We start from the raw sequence: 25,946 nt of genomic DNA, 5'->3' as shown, positions 1-25,946 counted from the left end.
AAATAACAGGAAACAGGAAGCCAAAATAGCATCACAATCTCTTTATTATGATTTTCACTGTGCCCAGCCTCTGGGAGCATCAGCTCCTTCAGGAGTGAAGGCTGAGCCATAGGGAGGAGCATGCAGCTGTAGTGATGGGAAAGACAGGGCTTGGGGATGTTCCCCTCAGCTTACTGTCAAGTTGCCTTCCTCAGAAAAGAACATAGGAAGGGCACAAGGGGCTAGAGGGCATTGGACCCCACAGTTGCTTGACTGTTCTGAGCCCCCCCTCACAATCCTGTGTTTGGCTGGCAGATAGAGCATAGGCCATCTCTTAAAGAAGGCTAAGCTTGAAGGCCTTTGTTTCACATGGATATGGGAAGGCCTTGCTGCTTATACCTTGATGTTCTCATCTATGGTCATGCCAACACATGCTATCCAAACTAGAATGTGATTGGGCTTCTTAGTCACTGGCCCAGACAGATGTGACACCCTGTCCACAATCTTGGTCATCAGGACATGTGGCTCAGAGGGAAGGTTTTCCTTAGTGTTAGTTGGGTCTAGTGGAATTCCGTCACCTGTTTATTTTCTTTCCTTTCAAGGTTGCCAAAAGCAGTGGCAGCAGGAAAGCAACAGCAGGGGAAATGCCCAGTCCTACCCCATTCCAGGACTGAGCTATAGGGAACAGGCATGATACATTAATATTTTCCATTCTCCAGCCAGGAGATCTCTATTCTCTGAGCTGTAGCCAGGAGCCCAGAGAGAGATCCTGGGCATATTCAAACTAAGTGGCATGGAGAAAGTAGCAATTTTATTCTACTGTAAATTGAGGAGTAAAAAGGGTTATGGTTACAGGTGCTACAGGATGTTGTCCTGACATCCAGTTGGTCTGCCTTTTAGTGCCAAGTATATTCCTGCCTTTACTCTGCTAGTTTGAAGGGGTCATGCTTGTAGGATCACTAGAGTCTGCTACCAGTCCTGCCTGGAGGTTATTCTTGGCTCTGCGGTGGTCATGGCTAGCCTGGGCCCCTGCCAGACAGCTTATGCCTCTTGGCTTTAGGGCTTCCTTGCACCACTCTTACTGAAGCCATGAAACCTGCAATGATTGAAGGTGTGCTTCAGACTAAGAGGCCTAGGCACAATTCTGGACTCACTCCCCAGTGAGGTGCCCTCTTCCCAGGGAGTTTGATCCTGTGCCTCCCATGTTAGTAATAGGAATGCTGAAACTCCCAGATCTGGCCACTCAAACAAAGCCAGGGTGACATCCCATAGGGAGCACCAGGGCCAAAAAGGCCAGTGCCTGCGCTATAGGCCCAGTCACTTGGACTGAAGGTGGGAAGAGGCAATGTGCTCATGGCTCTGGCTGTTCTCAAAGGAAGAAAAGCACTTGGGAGTGGGCCAGTACCTGGGAGCAAAGGAACTGCTCCATCTCTGGGATCCAAAGGGGCCTTTACTCAAAGCACAGAGCCTACCATTGTTGCAGAAGGCTTGTCTCAGGAGAGGAAGCCACAGAGCAGACCTGGAGAGATTATGTGGCCATAGCTACTGCCTCAGCTTACCCTCTGTCCCTGCAGCTCCACTGTGTCATTCATATGCCCCTTTCTTTAAATCTGAGCATAAGGAAAAGGAGTGTTTGGTGAAAAATAGGCCTAGGGCAAGTAGTCTTCGGAGGAGCATAAACATAATCTTAACCTCCATTGGTAGTGGGTGGAGCAGGTGGTGCTTGTAAAAAGCACTGAGCTCAATTTGGGGCAGCCAGGAAGAAATGACTGGAAGGAACATTTTCTCAAACCCTTAGAGTCAGACACTAATTTTTGTACTTGGCAGAATTTCAGATAGTCACAGTGATGGAAAGGCTTGAGGAAAAGGAAAGGGAATCGGTTTCACTAGGTTTATGAAAGTTTGAACATCTTCATATATATTGCATAGGAGCTCCATGGATTGGGACACTGGAAAGGGTCATCCCAGACAGGGGGGTTGGGATGGGCCTTCTGCAACTCTGGTCTTTGGGAACAAAGGAACCTCTTCATTAGTAAAAAGCTACATGCCTAATGGAGAGGAGGCTAGTTATTCCTCCATGTTTTGCTTCTTAGGACTCTTGTGGACTGGGAACTCTATGCTGGGGTCCTCTGGGCCCTCTATAGCATGCACCTACCAAGAAAACTTGCTGTCTTGGAACAGGGAGAGAGATAGTCCCAAATGGGCCTGATCCTACTGTGGAAGAAATTCAGGGCCTGCTTTGCTAGGCCCTGGGATGTACCTGGCCTGATATGACCATGGTCTTTCACCACTCACCCACAGAAAGCTAGAAGCTGCAGTTCCACAGAGGTAGGCATCACCTTGTCTGTGAAGGATCAGGGAACAAGAAGATATATTTCCAGTCTCTATAACTGATGCTGAGGCAGGAGAAAAAAGCGGTTCAACTCTCAAAGCCCAGAGCTTGTCTCTACTCAAAATTCCCTGTCTGTAATCCAGCAGCCCAAGGCCATTGGCATACAAGGTGATTTACCAGCAAGCAAGAGTCCCTGTGCTGAATGTGTTTTAATCTTCTCAGTGTAAAACCCCAGGTCTGGCTGCTTCAGAGGCAGTCCTTGGACCCAAGAGTCCTGTGCTTTTGCTTTTTATTTTTTCTGGCTAAACTAAATAATGGCCCCTCCTAACTGATCAATCTTGGGAGTATGCCTAAGAAGTATTTACAAAAAGTTGTGGGTTTTAAAATGTTCAGAGCCATATACATGAATCCAAATTGATCTTCTGTCTCCTTCATTTCAGTACTGAATTATCCAACCCTTGAAGTTTCTCACCCTGATTCTGGGTCAGGCAGTTTCTACAGGAGAGCATATAGTACTCTTACCATGACCCTGGTTGCAGGTCCCCACTTTTTTCTGAGCATCTCCACACTGAGCTGTATGCTACTTCTTCTGTAAGCACCCAATTTAGTACAAGTGCCTTGAGCAATGGAGATATGTTAGCTTCTACATGATCAAGCCAACCCCCTCTCTAGTATTCAAATTTGGCTAAACCTAAGTTGTCAGGCTGGAAACAGAACCTGGACTCCAGGGCCAGGGCTGACCCACAACATACAGTGACTTGAGAACTTAATGAGAACTTAGTAAGGACAGCTGGGGCTCAGAAATGTAGGGAGAAGCAGCAACTCAGGCCCTATCTCAGTGATGGGGAGAAGAATGAATCTTCTTCTGTGAGGCCTTGCTCAGACTTTCTCTGATCAAGAGCTGAGATGCAAATCTTCTTCTTAGCTCCAGCTTCTTACCCTCATTGTCAGGGTGGTTGAAAGGAGTCCTCACTGAGGGCTTCTGTGGAACTGCTCTTTCTTGGGCTGTGGGAGAGGCTGGCTCTTGTTCTTTATGCAATGGCACACTTTTTTTTTCCAGGTCTACAGGTGAGTTGAGGTGGAAAGATGGAAAAGCACAAGGCTTCTCTTTTCTTTTTCCATCCAGACCTTGTCCTCACTGGAGATCAAGCTTCGGGTCTCTGTGGTAGCCAACTTGGATGAGGCCTCTAATACAGAGGCCTGTGGTTCTTGCCATCATACTTGTTCTATTCAGGCCCCCTGGGCTCTAGGCCATGTGTTCCCATGTGCAAAGCAGGGGCCAGTGTGGCTCATCTTGGTTTTTAACTGTTCTAAAGACTTTTGGACTTGAAAGATGTGGTGAGAGGTTCCTAGAATTCTGGGTTCTTGGGAAGGGCTGCCTTCCCCTCTTCTAATTAGGACTCCAAAGACTAGTTACCTTCTCTGTCTCTAGAAATTAGAATTGAAATAAATAAAGGGCTGAAGTGCCAGTGGTGGTTTTCAATAATTTTGTCACCCCAACATACCTGAGGGACATAGCACACACCTACCAGAACAGTGGCTCACCACAGAAGGGATTTTCATTTGGGGAAGAGGGAACCTGTCAGCATCTCCAGGACAACACGTGAGTCTGATGTGCCCTATTATCAAGAATCACTTGGCCAGAGACTTGTCTATAGGAAATCAGAACCGGCCAATAGAAGGAGTAAACAGAGACCCCCCACCCTCCAATCTATAACCAGGAGCTTCACAAAGGAATTTTGATCCTTTTTCAATGAAGAAGAACCAGGTCTCTGAAGGCATGGACAGCTAGGCATGGGTATATGTGTGTGTATGCACATATGTGTGCAGTGGCAGGTCCAGTCTGTGATGTGAGGGTAGGGGGGTGGGTCCAGGAGCGGATACTGCCACAGCTCCCAGGGCTTTTCCTGGTGGCAATGCATTTACTGCCTCTGTTGTGAGGGGAAGAGTGATTTCAGTTCCATAAAGCTTAGTGGCAAATTGAGATGCTGGCAGTGCTCCATCCCCGTAAGTCTCAGGCAGAGGATGGTGGGGGGGAAGGGGGAAAGGGCAAAAGGAAAGGAGGGAGAGAACATCACTGTCCCCCAGCTTCTCTGCTCCATGCTATCCTGGGGGTTTCAGATGAATTGCTGCACTGTTGGGGCGAGCGGCCAAGATGTAGACAACATTTTCCTGCAGGAAGGTAGGCCAATCCACAAATCTGGAGTGGGAGCAAAGAACAGGTTTGTGAGATTGGCTGTAGAGCCTGAAGGCTCGTGAGACCTGGTCCCAGTGGCAGTACAGCTTGAGCTGAGCAAAACTCAGAGAAGCCCTGGCTTTTGGCTGACATAGGTATGACTGGCTGTGCTTCCAAGTTGACAGACCAGCCAACTGATCCTATATATCTGTAGTCAAATGTATATTCTTGGAGCCTGGTTTCTGGGATAGGCACTTGCTGTTTTGGGGTGGCAGTTAGTAATGCCCACTTATGTGTGTTAAAGGGTAGGGGTGCAGACAGCCCCTTAAGGAGGTTCTACTCACCTGGACTCCTGTTCTGTTGGCAGCAGAGCCTTGTCCTGACTCTTGCTGCTGCTGCTGGCTGGGCTACTATCTGCTATGGGACCCACATGGCTGATACTGTTGGACACAATGATATGTGGTTAGCAGTGGGAAAGTGAAAGGTCTGGCTCCTCCCAAACTCTGGTGAACCCATCCATGGCTCTGGACATGCATGTCCAGGCTTTTCTAATGTTTATTTAGTTTTGAAAGAGAGAGAGACAGAGAGAGACAGACAGACAGCATGAATGGGGGAGGGGCAGAGAGAGGGAGACCACAGAATCTGAAGCAGGCTCCAGGCTCTGAGCTGTCAGCACAGAGTCGGACGTGGGGCTTGAACTCACAAACAGTGAGATCATGACCTAAGCCCAAGTCGGATGCTTGAGCCCCCAGGCTTTTCTGATATGGGGCCACAGTTTGGAGGAGGGGATGCCCTATGCCTTGGCCCAACAGGAGTCACTGTCTAATGCACAGGAGGATCCTCTCCTATCCGTTGACAGAAGAAACAGAGAGGTACCTTTTATGCCAAGGGCCATTTGGCATGGAAAAAGGATAAGGGCATGTGAGTGGGGGCAGGGATTGGCAGGGAGCAAACCTGACACTGCAGGATGGAGCCTCTGCAAGGCGTTTGCAGAACCAAGAATGCTGGGCTCCGCGGCATTCTGCCTCACTGATAGTGTTCCCACTGCCCCGTGCCAGGAAGATGGCCCGGGCTCGCTCCCGCTCCTTGACTGTCAGAAGCCTTAACAGAGAGTTCTGGGGAAGAAGACACAAGTTAAGATCTTGGGAGCTGAAAATATTTTGTAAAATGTCAAGCCATAGAGAATCCTACCTCCATTACCACCTTGGCAGCCTCCCTTTGAAGCTGCCCAGAGGCTTTCTGGTAGCATTAACATTTGCAGTTGGGTTCAATGCAAATCAATCTTCCTTGGGCAGTTTCCCCAGCTTAGGCACTGGACCACCTGTTACTGGGTAGAAGGTGAGCCCTTTCCTGGTACTGGTCCCTGCTAAGACAGTACCTAGTGCTCCCCCAACCTACCTGGCATGCTTCCCAGGTCTCTGTCACCCAGTATCCCATCAACATTCACCCCAGCTGCCCTCACCTGGGGACGCAATTGCTGCAGAAGCAGGAGGGACTCATGGGACAAGAAGTCAGGCCACTCTATGTGTCCTCGATGTTCAGGGTCCAGGGCTGCAAACTGGCGGGCTGCCTGCTCTTCTTGCTCCTCGCTTAGAGCCCTGTCACTGTCCCCCCGCTTTGCTGCTTGGTGGCGGTAGCGCAGGAAGTCCTCCAGTGTCAGGGAGCAATCTGTGGGAGGCACCCCATGCTAGCCATGCCCACCCTTTCCTCAGCCTCTGGGGCATCTGCATTCACCCCTAGGCTACCCTCCAGAGCCCCTACATCCATAGCTTTTGTGGAGTCTTTTTCTCCCACAGCCAGGATAACTGAGGCTGTGGTGGGTGGGGGGAATGGGTAGGTGTGTGGGTGCCCCTGCTGGCCAACAGGGACCTATTTACCCCTACCCTCCAAATTCCAGAATACTCCTTTTATGGTTCATCCTAGAAAGTATGGAGGAAAAATGTGCCAGCCCCTCTGCATCTGACAGCCCTGTGCAGCCTTACCAGGGATGACTTTACACTGCTGAAAGGTCTCTGTGAGGCTGTACATTTCCTCCTCAGTTAGCAGCAAGTTGAGGTTGTCCTGAAAAAAGAGAAGAGCTGAGTCAGTGGCCATATAGACCAGCAAGAAAGAAAAGCCAAGGATCAAGAAGGATGGAAATGGTATTTCAATTTGAAGGCAATTCTGGGATCATCTAATCCCAGCCTCTAATCAGAATCAAGGAGACTGAGTTTCTAGAAAGGGGAAAGGACTTGCTCAGAGTTGACCAACTCTGTGGCAGAATCTTCCCCAGAAGCCTGGTATCCTGATTCTAGACCTGAGTCCCTTTTACGAAGACAGGAGTTTAAAAATTATTCTGAGATACCCTAGGGATTCCTTGGAAGTGCCTTAGGAAGCTGCTTCAAGGGAAAAGGGGACTAGTAAGTGGGCAAGGTGTGAATCCCCAACTCCATCAACCGCAGCAGCTCCATCTTTATTCATTTTATGTACCTGGCTTCTGTGTTAGACTGTGCTCAAAGAGGATTTCAGTTAAAAAAGAAGTTTAATTCTAACTGATCCTAGTAGGCTGTATTACTTTAAATAATACATAATGGTTTTAAAAGAGATGACATAATGACAAAGTCCCTAAAACCAAATGAGTTTTTTTGTGGTGCCATAGAAGCTTTAATTCTAAAACAGCACTGATATGTTATTTTGTTAACACTTATATACAGTTTTATAGTCTTTAAATTATCAAAGATTCTCTATAGTAGGTTATTTCTCTCCTAAAATGCCAGCAAAGAACAGGAACAGACATATCATGAGTATTCATTTGTGGATTTCATAAAGAACTCAAACAATTCTTTCAATAAATGTGGTGTAACACTGTGAGATGTTCAGTGGGGCAGGAGTGTAGGGTGTGTGTGTATGTGTGTGTGTGTAAGGAAAATAAAGAGGAATGATAAAAGATAAGGGACAGGTAGGCCAAAGCCTGACTGTGAAGTGCCTCAAATGCCCTTTATTTAAGGGCCTCAAATTCCCTTTATTTCTGAGCCTTTATTCAAATGAGCCTTTATTTTGGGGCAAAGAGGAGTCACCAAATGTTTTTTTTTTTTTTTTTTAATGTTCATTTACTTTTTAGAGAGAAAGAGACAGAGAACAAGCAGGGAAGGGGCAGAGATAGGGGGACAGAGGATCCAAAGTAGGCTCTGCACTGATAGCCGAGAGCCTGATGTGGGGCTTGAACTCACAAACCATGAGATAATGACTGATCTGAAGTCGGACACCTAACCGACTGAGCCACCCAGGGGCCCCACCAAATGGTTTTTAAGGGCAGAGTGCCATGGTCAACTCTTTGCTATATGGAGAATGAATTAGAGGGGCAAAGTCTAGATGCATGGAGAAGTTAGTTGGCTGTCACTATAGTGCAGGTAAAAAAAGATGAGTGGCTAAACTAAGACTTGAGGATGGAGAAGAGAGGAGAGATTGGAGGTATTAGAAGACAGAATCACTTACTGGATGTGAAGGATGAAAGAGAGAAATGAGTTGGTGTTGGTACCTGGGGAGTGGTGGTGGTGGTATTACTATTGACAGAGACAATAAATGGATGGAGAACAGGTTTTGGGGAAAAGGGGAGTTCATTTTGGGGCATGCTGAATGTGAAGTACCTGTGAGGCAACAAGATGGATGTAAATCCAAGAGATAAGAAATTCAGGTCTGGACACACAGGTTTGGGAATCATTAGTGTTTAGACAGTAGCTGTAGCCACTGAAGTGGATGAAGTAACCCAGGCAGAGAGTGTGTACAATGAGAAAAGATAAATGTAACAACAGAACCCCAAGAAAGCATTTAGGACTACAGCAAGAAATTAACTAAAGTCATTCAGAATGGTCAGAGAAGATAGGAAGAGTATCAGTAGAGGATACGAGAAGCCAAGAAAAGAGAGTTGCACAATGTAGAAGGTTATATTAACAGTGGTTATACAAATATGATAGGACTTTACTGATTTTCTATTTTCTCTAGTTTCCATATTTTACATAATAACTCTCATAAATACTCAAATCCCTCCAACAGAGAAGAGGCAATAAGGAAGTGCTACATACCCCAGAGAGGTCAAGTAAGAAGATACCTGAGAAAAAGTCACTAGACTTGACAGTTAGGTCACTGGTGACTTAAGAAAGAAACAATTCAGCAGAATGATGGATGCAGAAGCTGAATTATAGGTGGGTGAGTAGCCACAAGGAGCTAATGGAGTCTTTTCAAGAAGCCTGGCTATGAAGGGAAGGAAATAAAGGGGAAGAGCTTGGAAGAAGCCTTTGTAAAAAGTCTGGAAAGTGTTAGTAATGATGGTAGGACCATGACAGAAAGCCAAGAAGGGGGCCATATATTCTGGGGTGGGGGTGGGGGTTAGGACAGAGACACCTTCAACCTGGTCCCACATCAGAATACTGCAGAGCAGAGTTGCTGGGAGTGAAAAGGCTGGTGTTTGGAGGGGTGGTGACTAGAGAAGATGGTGTGTAGAGCAGGGTCTACCATGACATACTTCAGCTGGGGAAAAGATGTGTAAGTGGCTGGAAATAACTGTCCTATACTTCAATTTTGCTTTATTCTAGGCAGTAGGAAGAAGAGGGGGGATCTGCTGATGCTCCTTATTCTGAAATCCGTGAATAATGAAGACACCTGCAGGATAACAGATCAATAAAGCAAGAGTTAAACTCTATTCAGATGTGCTGAGAAATGGATATGAATCTGGCTTTTGTCTTTTTAAAAGTTAGAAGGCATTTATATAGAATTTGCAAAGTTCTGAATCAATAGACCGTTGTTATTTAATTTACATAATGATCACATTAGAGATAAAGAACAAATGCTCCTAAGAATTAGGTGGTAGACCAAATGACAATCTTAGGACTAAGAAGTAAGTGTTCCTATGTTAGAGCCTACACCTATTGGAGGCAAGCTGGTTAGGATTTCAGGTTGGTTTTTCAGATGAGTACAATGAATGACAACCACAGACTTAGAGAGAAAGCAATGTTCCAAACAAAAGACTTTTTAGTAATTAAGCCTCATCCTACCCATTGATTCTTTTAGCTCAGTGGTTCTCAACTGGGGATAAGTTTTCTCCCCTAGGACACATTTGGGAGTATCTGGAAACATTTTTGGTTGTTACAACTGGGGTTGGGTGCCACTGACATCTAATGGGGGTAGAGGCCAGGGATGCTGCTAAATATTCTACAATGTATACACTCCCCACAACAAAAAATTATGTCCAAAAATGTCATAATGCTGAGGTAGAGAAAGCCTGTCCTCAAGAGAAAGCTTGAGGATCCATGTGTCTACTATTGGAAACCTCTTTAGGTCACTGCCTAGAAACCAGTGTTCCAAGACTGGGTCTCTAGTAAAAGTGCCAAGTTCCCTGCAGTGAGGCAGCCTACTGTCCCTGTAGTCCAGGCTCACACAGTAGTGGCAGCTCCAGCCGGTTTCTGTGTGGGCTGTCTCGGTCACCTCCGCTGCACTATCTCCTTGGATGTAGCCCATGCGGCGCAGGCAGCCATCATGGAAAACCCTGGTGCAGATCCTGCATGGGAAGAGGCTCTCAGCTGTCCAGACCTCACAGACATCACACATCTCATCATTGACAACCTGAGGAAAGGAATAAATAGGGAGTGTATTCATTCCAGTGTAGGCAGCAAGATCCTATGACCACCAAACACAGAGCTACCTACACGGGGCTGAGTGTCCCTGGAGAAGCCCAGAGAAACAGCTCCAACTGAAGGCAGTGTTGAGGTGATGGAGCTTTCTCTTGGAGAGACAAGAATCAGTAAGCTTTTCCATATGCTCAGGCTTCTGTGATCATGTTTCTGAAGAGGGATGCTACTAGGATTTTTGGGGAAAAAAATCTGTTCTGAAAGACTGTCCCAAGCATTGCAGGACACTGCAATTGCAGGATGCAGGACATAGCATCCCTGGTTTTCTTGGCATCAAAAACCAGTAGCAATTCCCACTCACTGTGACCTTCTTGAATGCCCACAAATTTCTAAATGCCTCCTACAGGGAATACTACTATCCCTGCTATCATGTCATTCCTTATCACCACTGCCTCATGTCTCTCACAAAACCAATCCAGGATGTAACATTTTTATTCTTGTAGAAGAAATTCTTTAAGATTGTTCTGGACTCAACTGCACCTTTCTGGAGTTCTTTTGTTTTTGAGTCTCATTTTAACTATACTCAGGCTGTCCTATCCTGCTCTCTGATTCTCAGAAAGTCTAAGACTTGAGGATTGTGCCTTAACTGGATACTCACATGTTCTCTGGGCTCCAAGCAGATATCAGGAGGCTTGTCATCATCCAGCTTCCGGGTAGGGCGGATGAACGCAGGGGGTGTGAAACGATTAGTCCTGTCAAACTCCTCAGGCTCCACTCCACGCCCATCTCGGAGCCTCTCCCAGGCTGCACGGTTGACACTGCTCTCTTCTTGGAGCACTGGAGTGCTTGCCTCTGCTTCTTTCTCCTCCTGTACCTCCTGGACAGAGCCCTCTACGGTGCCACGGCGGGACCCTGGAAGCTCACCAGTGCGTCGGATGGAAGGCCTGTCCCGTAGCCCATCCTTGAAGGCAGACACAGCCAAGCTCACCTTCTGCACCTGCTCCACTGTCTGCCGCTTGGACATCAACACCCCCATGGCTCTGTGGACCAAAAGCAGAGGGGCCCAGACTCAACCAATGGCCATGTTGGGCCAATCAGTTTCAACCATTCACCTAAATGGCAAGATTTTCTGGAGCTTAGTGGCATGGTGAGGTGGAGAGAACACTTGTTAAGGAGTCAAAAGACTGCTATTTTTAACTAGCTCTGTGAGTTTGTTTTTCTCGTTTATAAAAATGGAAGCTATCTGCCCAGTGCACTTCACAGGGCTGTCATGAGGATAACATTAAAAAATGAGCTTAAAAAGTGCTTAGTAGACTGGGAAGTATTCTACAAATGTGAAATTGTATCTCTGTCTTTCTTGGTGTCCCAAAGCCAATTAGGTCTAGGGGTCCCACGCCTTTGTTAAGAAAGTTAGAAACTTCAGAGCCCAAGTCTTTCCTCTGCCCCATGAGACGACCCAAGGCTTAAAGCAAGACTGCAGCAATACATTTCAGACTTCTGACAAGAAACACTCCTCCAATAAGTGCTGTGCACAGTGCATCCAGGGATAATCCACATAAAATGCTCATTTTTTCAGTCACAGTGAATGATCTCCTATTTTTAGGGGACTCCTAATTAGATAGGAAACTCTACCACCCAATCCGTATGGTTAAGGTCACAAACAATCCTTTGCCCCCTCTAATTGGTACCTATGCTTCTTTGTGGGTGTGTTTCTCTTTCATAGACAACCTGACCTAAGGTGCTGCTCACATTTTTAAAACTTCACTAATGTTTTTTTTTTAATTTAATGTTTATTTTTGAAAGAGAGACAGAGCACGAGTGGGGGAGGGGCAGAAAGAAAAGGAGACACAGAATCTGACGCAGGGTCCAGGCTCCAAGCTGTTAGGACAGAGCCCAATGCGGGGCTCGAACCCACAAACCACGAGATCTAAGCCCATCAGACACTTAGAACCTATTTGAACCGACCGGTTTGAACCGATTGAGCCACCCAGGCACCCCACTAGTGTTATTATTATTTAAAAAAAATTTTTTTTTTCCAACGTTTATTTATTTTTGGGACAGAGAGAGACAGAGCATGAACGGGGGAGGGGCAGAGAGAGAGGGAGACACAGAATCGGAAACAGGCTCCAGGCTCCGAGCCATCAGCCCAGAGCCTGACGCAGGGCTCGAACTCACGGACCGCGAGATCGTGACCTGGCTGAAGTCGGACGCTTAACCGACTACGCCACCCAGGGGCCCCTAGTGTTATTTTTTTTTAATGAACTGAACTGTTCAATAACACCTTTACAGATTAAGAAGTAACATTATCCCTGCTCTTCCTTTGCAGTACCAGGGTACAGCACTGTTAAGTGAGGGCATGACATGGCACATTGCAAAGCTGGTTTGCTATTTCCTAGCCTGAAAGGTCTTAGTGGAATTCAGCTGGGGAATGCTTCTTCTAAGTAAAGTGAAGAAGAGAGTCCATTTTAGCCTTTTTCTCAATCCATAATAATCAAGGCTTATTGAACAGCACAATGTGCAAAGCACTAACTACTCATCATAAGACATAGAAGACAGGAGAACAGTCTCACCACTAAAGCTACTTAATATCAGAACTCAAAGAAGAGTGAGACAAAGTACTGGAAATGCCTAAAGGGAGGTTAAGACTACACTACTGGGAGTCAAAGTGGACCCTGAAGAACGGGTAGGAAGCTATTTTCAGTTTGTGTGGGTGAAGAGGTGGCAAAGGGTAGGAGGAAAGTTTAGGGCCAATTAGAAGGCTACTATAATAGTCCAGGAAAGATGTAGAGGATTTAAACTGAAATGATGACAGCAAGAATAATGCTGACGGAGTCTATTTGATACCCTGGAAACAAAATTAGAGAAATTGGTAACTGACTAGATAAAGGGTAAAGGGAGAGAGGACAGTTTTATGTTCATTTATTTCCCAGCTTTATTGAGATATCATTGACATACAACACGATATGAATTTAAAGTGTACAACGTGATGATTTGATACTTATATATCGCAAAAATGTTTACAATAAGGCTAGTTAACACATCCTTTACCTCACATAATTACCATTTTGTCATTCTTATATTAAGAACATTATAGCTCTACTCTTGTAGCATCTTTCAAATATACAAAATAGTATTGACTATGGTCACCTTGCTGTACCTGAGATCCCCAGAACTTACTTATTTTATAACTGAATGTTTGTACCCTTTGACCAGTGTTTCCCCATTTCCCCCTATTCTCAGCCTTTGGCAACCATAATTGTACTCTGTTTCTATGAGTTCAATATTTTTAAAGTTTTATTTATTTATTTTGGGGGGCAGAGAGGGAAGGAGAGGGGCAGAGAGAGAGAGAGAGGGAGAGAGAGAGAATCTCAAGCAGGCTCTGTACTGTTAGCATGGAGCCTGATGTGGGGTTTGAACTCATGAACCTCAATATCATGACCTAAGCTGAAATCAAGAGTCGGATGCTTAGATGGCAAACAGACACATGAAAAGATGCTCAACATTGCTCATCATCAGGGAAATGCAAATCAAAACCACATTGGGATACCACCTCACACTGGTCAGAGTGGCTAAAATTAACAACTTGGGAAACAGCAGATGTTGGCGAGGATGTAGAGAAAGGGGAACCCTCTTGACTGCTGGTGGGAATGCAAACTGGTGCAGCCACTCTGGAAAACAGTATAGAGGTTCCTCAAAAAATTAAAAATAGAATTACCCTAAGATCCAGCAATTGCACTACTAGGAATTTATCCAAAGGATATAGGAATGTTGATTCAAAGGGACACATGCACCTGAATGTTTATAGAGGCACTATCAACAATAGCCAAATTATGGAAAGAGCTCAAATATCCATCAACTGAATGGATAAAGAAGATGTGGTATACATATACAATGGAATACTACTTGGTGATGAAAAAGAATGAAATCTTTGCAACAACATGGATGGAACTAGAGGGTATTATCCTAAAGGAAATAAGTCTGTCAGAGAAAGACAGATATCATATGATTTCACTCATATGTGAAATTTGAGAAACACAATAGATGAACATAGGGGAATGGAAGGAAAAATAAGATACAAACAGAGAGGGAGGCAAACCATAAGAGATTCTTAAATATAGAGAACTGAGGGTTGATGGGGGTGGGCGGTTGGGGGGACAGGGAAAATGGGTGATGGGCTTGAGGAGGGCACTTGTTGGGATGAGCACTGGGTGTTGTATGTAAGTGATTAGTTATGGAAAACTACTGAAGTAGACCATACTGTATGTTAGCTAAGTTGGCAAAAAAAAAAAAAAAAAAAAAAGAGTTGGATGCTTAACCAACTGTACTCAGGTGCCCTGAGTTCAAGGAATTCTGTGTTTTTACATTCCCTGTATGTGAAATCATACAGTATTTTATTCAGCTTTTCTCTGACTGATTTACTGAGAGGGCAGGAGGGTTTGTTTGTTTTTCTGTTTTTGTTTTTTACTGACAGGGCAGTTTGAAATCAACTAACTAGTGGAATTTAAGAAACAAAATAACTTGTTCTAGTTCTGGATCTGCTGTGATCCAGGACACCTTCCTTTACTGCCTTGGGCTTTAGCTCTCTGTTAATGATCATGTTTGTATTATGTAGTCTTAAACATTTATAATGTTCATGTTCTTTTATCATATTCTTTTACAAGTAACCCAAACAGGAATCTAGTCTGGGTGGGCCTAGGAGTAGAGAGGAGAATGTGTGTATGTTAGTGCTTTTGCTGAGGCTATGGATCCAGAGTATTCTTGAAGAGGCTGGGTCTATGGTCTCCAGACACTGTTCACATGCCTCAAGAGCACCAGCTGTGCTATGGATAGGTAGGAAGCAAGTCTCCCACTTAGAGCAAGAGGTACAGACACACCACACCAAGAGGAAGAATGTAAAACTGACACACAACCCTTTACTGCAGACCTTCTTCACAATCAATTATTTCCAAGGCTACCGGGTTTTCCTCAGAAAACTTTCATGGTATGTTTTTCAAAAGTTTTGACTGTGACCCATAGTAAGAAATATAGTTTATGATGTGACTCTGTAGACATATGGTTATAAACATGTATTCATAAATCTAGAACTGAACCTGTAGTTTTGTGAAACAATCCTACTTATACTACATGTGATGCCCCCTGATATTTTCTATCCTTTCTATCCTATTTCATTAAAACAATCCTGATAGTGACTCTCCCAAATGATTTCATGACTTCGCAATGAGTCTGGACCTGCGATTTGAAAAATACAGCCTTTGAATAATTTTACATTTTTGATTAGAGAACCACATTTTTGTCTTTTGATTTAAAGATGGTTACTTCTAAAAGACAAGGACAACATTGTGGAGTAGTAAGCTTTCCCCGTGACTGCTGTGGTACAAGAACAGAATTCTCAAGCTTGTCATAAGAGTCTGTGGTTCTAGGGGGTGCCTGGCTGGCTCAGTTGGTGGAGCATGCAACTCTTGATCTCGGGGTTGTTTGAGCCCCACATTGGGTGTGGAGCCTATTTAAAAAAAAGTCTGTGGTTCTAAAACTGATGGTTGCCAGAGGGAAGGTGGATGAGGAAATGGGCAAAATAGGTGATGGGGATTAAAGAGTGCACATGTCATGATGGGCACTGGGTGATGCATGGAATTGTTAAATCACTATATTGTTCACCTGAAACTAATATAATACTATGTTTGGTATACTAGAGTTAAAATAAAATGATATAAAAGAGTCTGTGGTTCTAACAGAGATGGACAGCTACTAACATCTTTGACTGAAGAAGACCCTACTGAGAGGCTGATTCTCTTTGACTTGTGCATAAAGGTAAAAGAATATTTACCGGCTAATTTTTTACAATTATAAAAAGGTGGAAATAATGTCAATAGGAGGATTATTAAAAAACCTGTGATATATTCATGCCATAAATAAAGAGAAAAAACTGATTTAATCCAATAGGAACACAAAGATCAGAGCAATGATTCTCACTGGCTGGATCCTGGGGGCAGGTGGGGGATATATATTTGAACTCCAAGAGGAAAGAAGATAGAAGAAGTGAATAAATTATAATACATATTTATATCTGTAAAGCAAATATTAAAGTCATCACTTTTTTTTTTTTTTTTTTTTTTTTAAATAGACTACAAAACAGCAGAGCTTGACAGTGTCCTCTTGGTTCTTCGGGAGATACAAAAAGTACTATTGGGGGCAGCCTCCTTCCAGAAGTTGTATTATAAATTTTAGGGATTAGTTACAAGACATTTAAGTTTCTTAGCAAGAAAGTATAGGTTGAAACAAAGTTGAGAAATGCTTATTTGGAGACCTAAAATAACTATACGAAAGTCATTTTTTTAAGAATGATTCATTGGAGGAAAATCAATGGTATGTATTTGGTTCCCACTGGCTTTTTCAGATAATGCAGTAAGAGTTCTCAACAAAGGCCAGCCAATGAAGAGGGTTGCTCTATAAGTGAACTGACTCATTAATAGTGTATCAGCAAATTAACCACAGGCATCTCCCAACATGTTGCAGTCCTGCTACAACCCATTATTCTCTGTAAGGATAACAAGAATCACTATTAAGCTATCTCAACTGTTAATGATGTCACTGCAGTGGTTTGGGGAGTTTATCTTTAAAGGAACTTCAATGAAGACTGAAGATGACATCCACCAGCAAAACAAACATAAAAACAAATTAAAAACCACTTTCCATCCCTGACCACAGGATCCTGGAGTACTTCTATTGCTTTTACCTGAGATGGTTCAGTTTTCTAGGCCACTTTATGTCCATAAGGGCGGAAAATGTAGAGCAGAACCATTAAAAAGAAACTGCCAAAATCCAAACAAGGCCCAAAGTCATTTTGAATAAACATGACTTTGATTTTAAGAGTAAACTGTGAGGACACAATAGAAGTAGGCTTCAAAGAGTGAGGTTTAAACCCTTAATGCTTAACAGAGAGGACCAAACCTGTATACAAAAGACACCTTGATTAAAAGCAAGTGTGTTGAAATATCCATGATGTGCACCTGGGTGTTTGAGAAATTAACAAAATCAGCTCTAATTTCTAGAGAAACAAGTGGTAGTGATTAGTGATGGGTAAAAACAAATGCCTGCTGAGAAAAACCTGGCCCTTCCTGTGCTGGAAGAAGTCCTAGGAAGAAGAGTGAGTTAAAAGGAAATCAAGTTGTAAAGATTCCGCAAATGGTAACTAATGATTACTTCTTTGGCTGATGGGTGGAATTGGGTTTTCCACCTCCTTAACAAAGATGAAAGAAAAATAAAAAGACATTGTCTCAAGAATGATGTTACTGCCAGAGAATTTGTGGTATCTAAGGAAGGCTTGGAAAATAACCTCAGAGGGCAGGAGCAGGGGGGGTGGTGAATAACAGGGACAAGAAGGTAGAATAGAGCTGTTTGGCTATATGATCTGGAGGAAATGAAAACAGATGACAAAACCAAAATCCTTCTTTGGGTAAGAGAAGTTGGTCTAGATGTATTTGTCAGGCAGTAAGACATATGTGAGGAGCTTGGTGTGTGTACAAGACACACCCATTCTCTGCAGAGTACATGCTTAGAACACAGTGATAATATTTATAAGGGCAAAGTAGTGGGAGTAAGAGGAGGAAGGGTTGCTTCATAGAAGGAGCTGGTGGAGAAGTAAGGAAGGGGAAGGCAGCTAGGGAACCTCTTCCCAAGCTCTCTATAAAGATTTGTACCTATGAGAAGACTGGGAAATAGCCCTCCTAACAGGCAGGAGTCTCCTCATTTGGCATGCTAACTGTAAGGTACATTTACTGTACTTGCTTTCATCGGATTCTTTTTTTATTTTTATGAAAAATTTTTTAATGTTTATTATTTTTGAGAGAGGGAAAGAGAGAGAGCACGCACGCAGGGGAGGGGCAGAGAGAGAGGGAGACACAGAATTGGAAGCAGGCTCCAGGATGTGAGCTGTCAGCACAAAGCCCCGATCCAGGGCTCGAACTCACAGACCATGAGATCATGACCTGAGCTGAAGTCGGCCGCTTAACCCACTGAGCCACCCAGGGGCCCCTGATTCTTTTTTTAAAATTAATTTTGTATCCTGTGACTTTACTGAATTCATTTATCAGTTATTGTAGTTTTTTGGTGGATTCTTCAGGGTTTTCTACATATAATATCATGTCATGTGCAAATACTGAAAGTTTTACTTCTTTACCAATCTGGATGCTTTTTATTTCTTTCATCTGATTCTTGATATAGGGCTGGCAACTGTTTGAAAAAGGCTCAAAAGCATCTAAAAGTGATTGCTTAGAGGTTACGAGGGCTTTCCTAGGTTGCAACAAGGCAAAGAAAACCTCTGAGTGGAGGGACAAAGGAAAATAACCAGAAAGTGGGTTGAACAGGTGGAAAAAGGAATTTCAGGTTTCCAGTGACATCAAAAGAGAAAAAAATTTATATGCTTCCCATGGTCTTCCACAGAGCATGGGTTCTATAAATCTTTGTTAAATAAATGTTGCAGAGATGACTGAACAACATAAGAAATTTATTTGAGATCATGGTGTCAGTACCCTTTCTCTTCCTCAACATTGTCCAGAGAGACAACTAAATCTTCAGAACTCAGTTCTAAAAACTACAGAGTCATCCGCTCATCTCATCATATCTACTCTGCTTCTCCAGAGGTGGACCCTGAATGGTGGTGGTTCAGGGCTAGCAGGGATGAGAACAAGTAACCATATAGTAGTTATGGGTAATTTCTCTGACCACAGGGGATAGCTATAGAATTCTGGAATTTAGCCAGTTTGTATAACCACAGTAAGAAAAGAGAGAATATTATCAAGATCATGGTCTCCTGCATTTATGGTGTGTCCTGTGGCACTGTGGCCTGGCCCACAGGGCTGTTGCCCTAAGGGCACAAGTAGGAAGCTTGAAAATCTATATCTTCCCCACTGGGTTTGGGCTGGAGAAATTTAGCATGTGCAGCATCTGCACATGAGAGTGAAAAATTTCTTTTTTTTTTTTTTTTTAATTTTTTTTTCCCAACGTTTATTTATTTTTGGGACAGAGAGAGACAGAGCATGAACGGGCGAGGGGCAGAGAGAGAGGGAGACACAGAATCGGAAACAGGCTCCAGGCTCTGAGCCATCAGCCCAGAGCCCGACGCGGGGCTCGAACTCACGGACCGCGAGATCGTGACCTGGCTGAAGTCGGACGCTTAACCGACTGCGCCACCCAGGCGTCCCGAGAGTGAAAAATTTCAAGGTGGTTGACAGTTGGTTCCAGGAAGCATGTGCCTAAAGGATTGAGAGCCTCAGGGAAAGTCACATACTTAACGTAGAAGGTAATTAGCCACAAGGGTATGGAAAATCAGCAGAACCAGGGTCTAAAAAAATGCAAAATGCACAGCACAGACTCTAAGCTCACTGCAGACATCAACATCAATCTCAAGACTTTAAACAAAAGCCATCAAAGAGTTTTGCTTTAGGAATGCAGTGTCTCATGACAGTGCTCTGGGAGCCTGTTCATAATCAACCATTCCTGTTGACTAGCGGTAATTTACAGATTACTTTTAGTTTTCATATCTGCAGACTCTGAAAGGGTCTACCTGGTACCTCCCTCTCTTCTTTCATTCTATTTATCCAGCACAGCAGCACTGGCTTCAGTCAGTCCAGAGAGACATAGTCAGCCTCAACTGCACAGGGCTCCTTTGGGGTTTCCGAGCAGCAGAAGGGCTAAAGAATGAATAAAAACTGTCTCCCTGAACTCTGCTCAAGAGAGTGATACATGAAGGAGGTCCTGTTTTTAATATTTACTAAAAGCCATCAAAGCTCTAATATACATGAGAACACAATTATGGCATGATCCTTAGCCTCTGGGGGCTTGGGATGAGTCTTCATGAAAAGCTACAGTGCTGGCTTCCCACAGAAGCAGAGCAATAGTTAAGAAATAGCACATCATTAGTGACTGGCTGGTGTGACTGCACTTAGCAAGCAGAGCTTTTCAGCAAGATGGAGAGGAACTCCTGTTCTCTGCTGTAGGCCCCTGAAGCACAGATTCAACCCCATTTAATAAACTTATTACACCTTAATTATATTTACTTGTTTATCGATTCTACAAATATTTGCTGAGTGCAGCCTAGTATGTGTCAGGCACAAATCAGGCACTTAATAACTGTTGGTAGAATGAACAAACGGAATCTCACTCAGCCTGTGAGAATGCAGTGTATATGTGTGTGTAGGGGGCATGAGTGTAGGATTTAAAAAAAAGGTGTTGCTTGAGCTAAATTTTGAAATATGAGTGGGAGTTACCCGAGTGGCTAAGGAAAAAAAAAAAAAAAAGAATTCCAGGAAGAGGTAAAAGCACATGCCAAGGCATGGATTGCTATATGGGGACTCCATCATAGCTCAGGAGGTATGAAGCCAGCTGGTTGCTGGATAGAAATAGGCAAGCAAAACTGCCTTCACATATGAATCAGCCCCACAAAACTTGTTTGAGACAGTATGCTTAAAATATTTGTTTAGAAGGGAATATGTATTTGGATTTCAGGAGGCAAAAAACCCAGATAATTTAATTTTCTGAGGTCAGGTGGTAGGATAGCCCTGCTAAGTTGCAGAACTGACCAGCGAGCATGTTGCTTGGCTTTTGGACCCATCAGGAAACTCTTCTCCATAGCCTAAGAGCTGGTAGGTGGTGACTGTAGTGAATCACTGGCGCTTTCCCTCTGGGAGACCCATAAATTTGATTAGGAGACTCCAAAAAGGAAAAAAAAAACAAACAGGAAAAAGAGAAAGTGAGCCAGGCACCCCACACACTGTTGCTTTAGTAAGAAGACCCCAGGAAGATGAAACATTCCTCAAAAACAAATAGAATCATGTATGTAAAAGGGCTCTAACTATAACAAGTTATCCAAATATAAGGTATTGTCATTATCATAAGAAGCTAAGAGTGTGGGAAGTTCACTCAAAGCGTATGGGCAAAAGTAATTTGGGGAGGGTAATGTCAGGGGGGTTAACAGTGTAGCTGCCAGAGGAGGCACATAACCTATAGGTACTCTGTAAAGCTATAATTTCCCCTTACTTTTCTTACTCTATAGTAAATGATTAGAGACATGCAGACTGATTCTATGTAACTCCTCAAGGGCAAGCAACTGTCATACATATCTAGCATAGTGCCTGGCAAGTAGGTTGCACTTAGTAAATATATATGAATCTCTGAGGGAATTGGAGAGGGATGTTATAATGGAAAAAGTAATCATGTCTCCATCTATAAACTGACGGTCTTGGTTTCTTGGTCCAAAGCTGGTAAGCAATTCCTGTCAGAACTTGGTCATTAAGACTCAGGGTGGAATGGATAATGATATTCCCATCAGGAATGAATAAATCAATCTGGGAAATGAAGACAGCAGAAACCAAGAGCATTGTTGGAGAAAAGCAGGTGGGACTAGAAGATAAAGATTCTGTAACTAAAGACAAATGAAATTATTTGCATAAATATGATCCACTTAGGAACAGGTGTACTGGAAAAAATAGAGGGGGTATGGGAAATGGGCTGAGGAAAGTCCCATTCATGTTTGAGGAAAAGGAAGCACTGTCAAAAATATGGCAAATGTAGGAAGAAGAAAACTAAGAACATGATCAGAGAAGATGTGGAAGATTAAAGGCTAAGAATATGATCAGAGAAGATGTGGAAGATTAAAGTCCATAAGTAAAACCCAGGTATATCAGTACATGCACGTGAAGTTCTCTCCCATTTTATTTCCCTTTGGAGAGAGCTTTTTTTTTTTTTTTTTTATTTTTTTAATGAGTAGATTAAGGCCACCAGGTGACATCCTTCACATCCATTCTGGAATGATTTTACTCATGTTGTGTTTAGCGGAGAGTTAGTACTCTTAGGATTTTTGTAATCTTTATGTTTACCCAATGCTGGACATCAGGGAGATGATATTCAAAGTGCAATATTTGGGGAGCACCTGAAGCCACATAGCAATTTTTCCAGGGACATGAGAGGGTGTGATACCAAGAAGAATGTAAGGAAAAAAAACCCAATGACATATTCTGAATTAGAGCAAAGGTCATATTTCCAGATTTGCAGGCTTGCTCCTTTCTCTTCTTCTTCTTTTTTTAAGTGTATTTATTTTGAAAGAGAATGTGGGGAGGGCAGAGAGAGGAAAGAGAATCCCAAGCACCATCAGTGCAGAGCTCAATGAGGGCCTTGAACTCACGAACAATGAGATCATGACCTGGGCCGAAATCAAGAGTCAGATGCTTAACTGAATGAGCCACCCAGGCGCCCCTCCTTCTGATTTTCCTTAAAAAAAAAAAATGGGGCATCTGGGTGGGTCAGTCAGTTGAGTGTCTGACTTCACCTCAGGTCCTGATCTCACAGTTTATGAGTTCAAGCCCCACATCGGGCTCACTGCTGTCAGCTCTGAGCCAGCTTTGGATCCTCTGTCCCCCTCTATCTCCCCCTCCCCAGCTTGCACTCTCCCCAAAATAAATAAATATTAAAAAAATACACACACACACACACACACACACACAACCCTATTTATTTTGGTGTGTTAAACTGATGAGAGGGGTGTAAACTGAAGTGGGGATTTTAAACACTTTGTAATGGAGAAGTGATGAACCAATGTAAACCTTTGTCAGAATTTACTCCATTGAGGGAGCTGTGCCTGAGGTGCCACACCCATGCATCAGGCAACCACTGAGTTTAAAAAGAAAAGCTAACAATTGGCAAATCAGCTTGTTTTGTTTTCTCACAAGCCTGATCTTTCCTAAGTAACCCCAGGAGCCGAAGACAGCCACTTCTATTAAGGGAGGATGTCACTAGGTTTGGCTATGTGGAAGAAGGATAATAGGGGAACAGGAAAACTCTTTCAGAATGGTTCTCTGATGAATACATTGCTTACTTCCCTCACTACCCCATTTTTGGACAAGAAACCAGACTCTATCCTTGGTCCCAAATTTGCACCCTTAGGATTCAGGTGGAATGAAAGCACTAACACAGCCAAAGGGGTGAGATGAGGATGCATCACTGTGTTAGGTGCAGACCCTTTGTCCTCCCCAGAAAATGGACTCCCAATAAACCTTGCTTGGCTCTGCACCTTTTCTGCCCTCCTCCTCATCATGCAGAAGCACTTTGGGGAAAAAAGTGTCCTGCATGTTATCTGTGGACCAAAGTCTGTTGGTGCATGTAGTCAGAGGGCCACAAAGCCACTATGAATCATGTTTCCTAAAAGTGACCCTGTCTCTCCCACCTCTCCCCCAAGGATTCTGCAAGCTGGGAGGGTAGTCTTAGAACACCATCCTCTGAAGCATTCCTCTTGTTCCCCAGCCAAATCCTATCAAAGACCACACCCAGAGGCTTCTTCCCAGCCTCAATTAAGTCCGGAGACAACCAGAGGCCTCCTTACAGTGGGGTTGCCAGTGAAGGAAGCCACACCCTGAAATCTGGGGAAATCAGTTCCTGCAGCAGTCTCATCCCCAATTAAACACTCCTCATTCACTTATTTAGGCATCACATTTACTGACCATGTACTATTGCATATATATTGCATATACTATTGCATATTTTTTTTTTTTTTACTATTGCATATACCATATACTATGCCTGGTATCTTAATGCAACTTAACAAATATACATTCTTGCCTCTGCCTCTCTTTGACACTTTTTCCCAAATAAATTTCGAAAACCGATCTCAGGATTCCAAGCTTTGTGACCTTGGGCAAATTGCTAAACCTCTCTGAGTCTAAAGTGCCTAACGTTGAAAAGGGGATAATTGCATAATGCTGTTGTAAGGATTATATGAGATGTTAAACACCTCTGGCATTGTACTTGGTATATGGGTGCTCAATAATCCTACATATCTTTTCTTCCTTCCTTCAAAGGACTTTCTCTTCCAGGACCTGCCAGCATCAATTATTCCACCTATCTTACTGCTTGCTTATGGATAGTCAAGCCCAGGGCCCCAAGTCTCCTATCTTAGCTTCAGAGGGCTCACTTGTCCTCCCTTCCCTTATGTCCTTTGCTCTAATAGAAGTTCCTGCCTCCACAAATATCCAGCCTCGAGACAACCTGGGCTACCACGGAAAATACATTTTCTAATGGGGTCGGGGAAGGAATGGACAAAGGCAGCAGCCCCACAGGGCCCCAGCCTCTCGATCACCTTGGAGGGGCACAATTTAGGGCACACTGAGCCCTAAAAAGGTCAAGGCTAAAGTCCTTTGGGCATATGGGAAGTTACTCCTGGCCTAGATCCCGCAGCAGGGTCCTCTCCTTCCAGTCAGAGGTTCATTCCAGGCAGTTCCAGGGCACAGTCTAAGGTATTCCTTTATACAGCGGTCCTCTGTGGGGTCCATCCCCACCGCGCAGGCTCCTGAGGCTCCCCTGTCTTCTCAAACGGTCTTCCACTGAGACACCACCAGAGACCACCCTTGCCCTCCGGTAGTTATACAGAAGGTCTCTGTGGGTAGACAGTGCCTCCACGCTGTGCCTCCCCATGGCAGCAAATGCAGAGACAGCCCTGGGAGTCTCCGTTCACACAGGGGTCCTCCATGGGGGCGGCTCCCTGCACGCCTCCGGAACTTTCCCAAGGGGCAGAGGCAGGGACACTCGGGGGGTTATCTACTTACACAGGGACTCCCTTAGGGGCGGCTCCCACACAACACCTCAGAGTCCCCGGAGGGTTGTCCGCGGCCCGCAGACCCGTCCCGTAGGGTGCCTGCCGTGTCCCCGCCGCCCCCGCCCCCGCTTACCGGGACCGTCAGGGTGCGGGACGCGGGTCCGGGGCCGGCGGACTCTACACCGCGGACCCCGCGCCGCCCATGGCCACTCGGGAGCCGGCGTGCTGGGGCCGAGCGCCGGGAGCAGGCGGCGCAGGCGGAGCAGCAGGCTGAGGCGGCGGCGGCGGCGGCGGCGGCGGCGCGCGCTCCCCAAGCACACCCACCCTCCCTGTCTCCCGCCCCATGCGCTGCGGCGCGTGCGCCCGCGCCAGAAGACCTCCGCGGGCCGGTGGGCGCGCGTCGCGCTCCGCCCTCCCGCGCCTCGAGGCGCGGCCCTCGCAGCTTAGCTTGGCGACCTCGCGCAGGAATGAGGCGCTGAGGGACCGCAGGAAGGCGGCGCCCGGCTCCGACGACCTGTGGGTCCGGGTGCCAGTGGGCGCCCCCGACCAGCTCCCCGCTCTGCGGCGCCGGGTCTTCGGCAGCCGGGCAGCCGACGGCAAGGTCAGTGCCGGCCCGAGGAGGCGTCTCGGAAGGGGGCTCCGCGGCGGCTCGTGGCTCCTGCCCGCCCGCCGAGGCGAAGCGTCCTGCAGCCCGCACCTGCCTGGGGAGGTGAGAATGACTCATCCAAGCGGCCTCGGCCGGGGGCCCTCTCCTCTCTCGCCAAGCCCAGCTGCCCAGTCAGGCCTCCGGGGGGACGACCCGCGCGTTAGGGCACTCACCTTCGCAGTACCCCACTGCGGAGTGTCTAAATGAGCCTTCACAAAGCGCCCTGCTGCCCCCACTCTTCCTGCGTGCTGCTTTCAGAGGTTATTGGTCTTCCATCTCCAGCAGCAGGCAGTACTGTAATGTAACCCACTTTTTGCTGCAGAAGCCTCATCCCTCAGACTATCAGAATAGCCAGCTTGTCAGGAGGCCAGAAGTCCTGAGAGCTATAACACGCATTACACCAAACAAACTGTATACTCTGAAGAGGGCAAGAAAAAGATCAAGTCATAAAGCACTTAGCAACAAATTATAAAGAAATAATTGAAGTTATGCAAATGATATGCCAAAAACCCTCTGTAATTTCATTTACATTTTTAAAAATATACTTTATTGTCAAATTGGCTTCCATACAACACCCAGTGCTCATCCCAACATCATTTACATTTTTAACATACCTTCATTTTCTTGTG

General features: G+C 45.0%; 1 protein-coding gene and 1 long non-coding RNA gene across 3 annotated transcripts; one reads left to right on the top strand and one right to left on the bottom strand.

The window, feature by feature from the left end:
• Window positions 1-26: 26 nt before the first annotated feature.
• PHF24 (PHD finger protein 24) lies at window positions 27-25,691 on the bottom strand. Of its 2 annotated transcripts, none has more exons than XM_040481561.1 (8): window positions 25,491-25,691; window positions 10,749-11,130; window positions 9,900-10,085; window positions 6,470-6,548; window positions 5,950-6,155; window positions 5,442-5,602; window positions 4,832-4,927; window positions 27-4,511 (listed from the first exon to the last, which is right to left on the bottom strand). In XM_040481561.1, the coding sequence occupies exons 2-8, from the start codon at window positions 11,124-11,126 to the stop codon at window positions 4,415-4,417; spliced, it is 1,203 nt and encodes a 400-aa protein (XP_040337495.1). In that variant the 5' UTR covers window positions 11,127-11,130; window positions 25,491-25,691; the 3' UTR covers window positions 27-4,414. The 2 variants fall into 2 exon arrangements, with proteins under 2 accessions (XP_040337495.1, XP_040337494.1); XM_040481560.1 differs by lacking the exon at window positions 25,491-25,691 and adding an exon at window positions 24,805-24,961.
• LOC121034618 (uncharacterized) lies at window positions 7,688-9,187 on the top strand. Its single transcript, XR_005792533.1, has 2 exons — window positions 7,688-8,668; window positions 9,059-9,187. It is a non-coding gene; the product is annotated as an uncharacterized LOC121034618 (long non-coding RNA).
• Window positions 25,692-25,946: the final 255 nt, after the last annotated feature.

This window comes from Herpailurus yagouaroundi, unplaced genomic scaffold (assembly GCF_014898765.1).
Source record: "Herpailurus yagouaroundi ecotype Mexico unplaced genomic scaffold, PumYag 160, whole genome shotgun sequence".
NCBI classification, from domain to species: Eukaryota; Metazoa; Chordata; class Mammalia; order Carnivora; family Felidae; genus Herpailurus; species Herpailurus yagouaroundi.
This window is presented reverse-complemented; position numbering and strand designations above follow the sequence as displayed.

Coding starts and splice junctions, on each gene's coding strand:
- PHF24 (XM_040481561.1), bottom strand. CDS start 11,126: ATGGGGGTGTTGATGTCCAAGCGGCAGACAGTGGAGCAGGTGCAGAAG. Junction 6,156..6,469: donor GCAGTGTAAAGTCATCCCTG/GTAAGGCTGCAC, acceptor TGCCTCCCACAG/ATTGCTCCCTGACACTGGAG. Junction 4,928..5,441: donor GCTCCATCCTGCAGTGTCAG/GTTTGCTCCCTG, acceptor TGTGTCCAACAG/TATCAGCCATGTGGGTCCCA.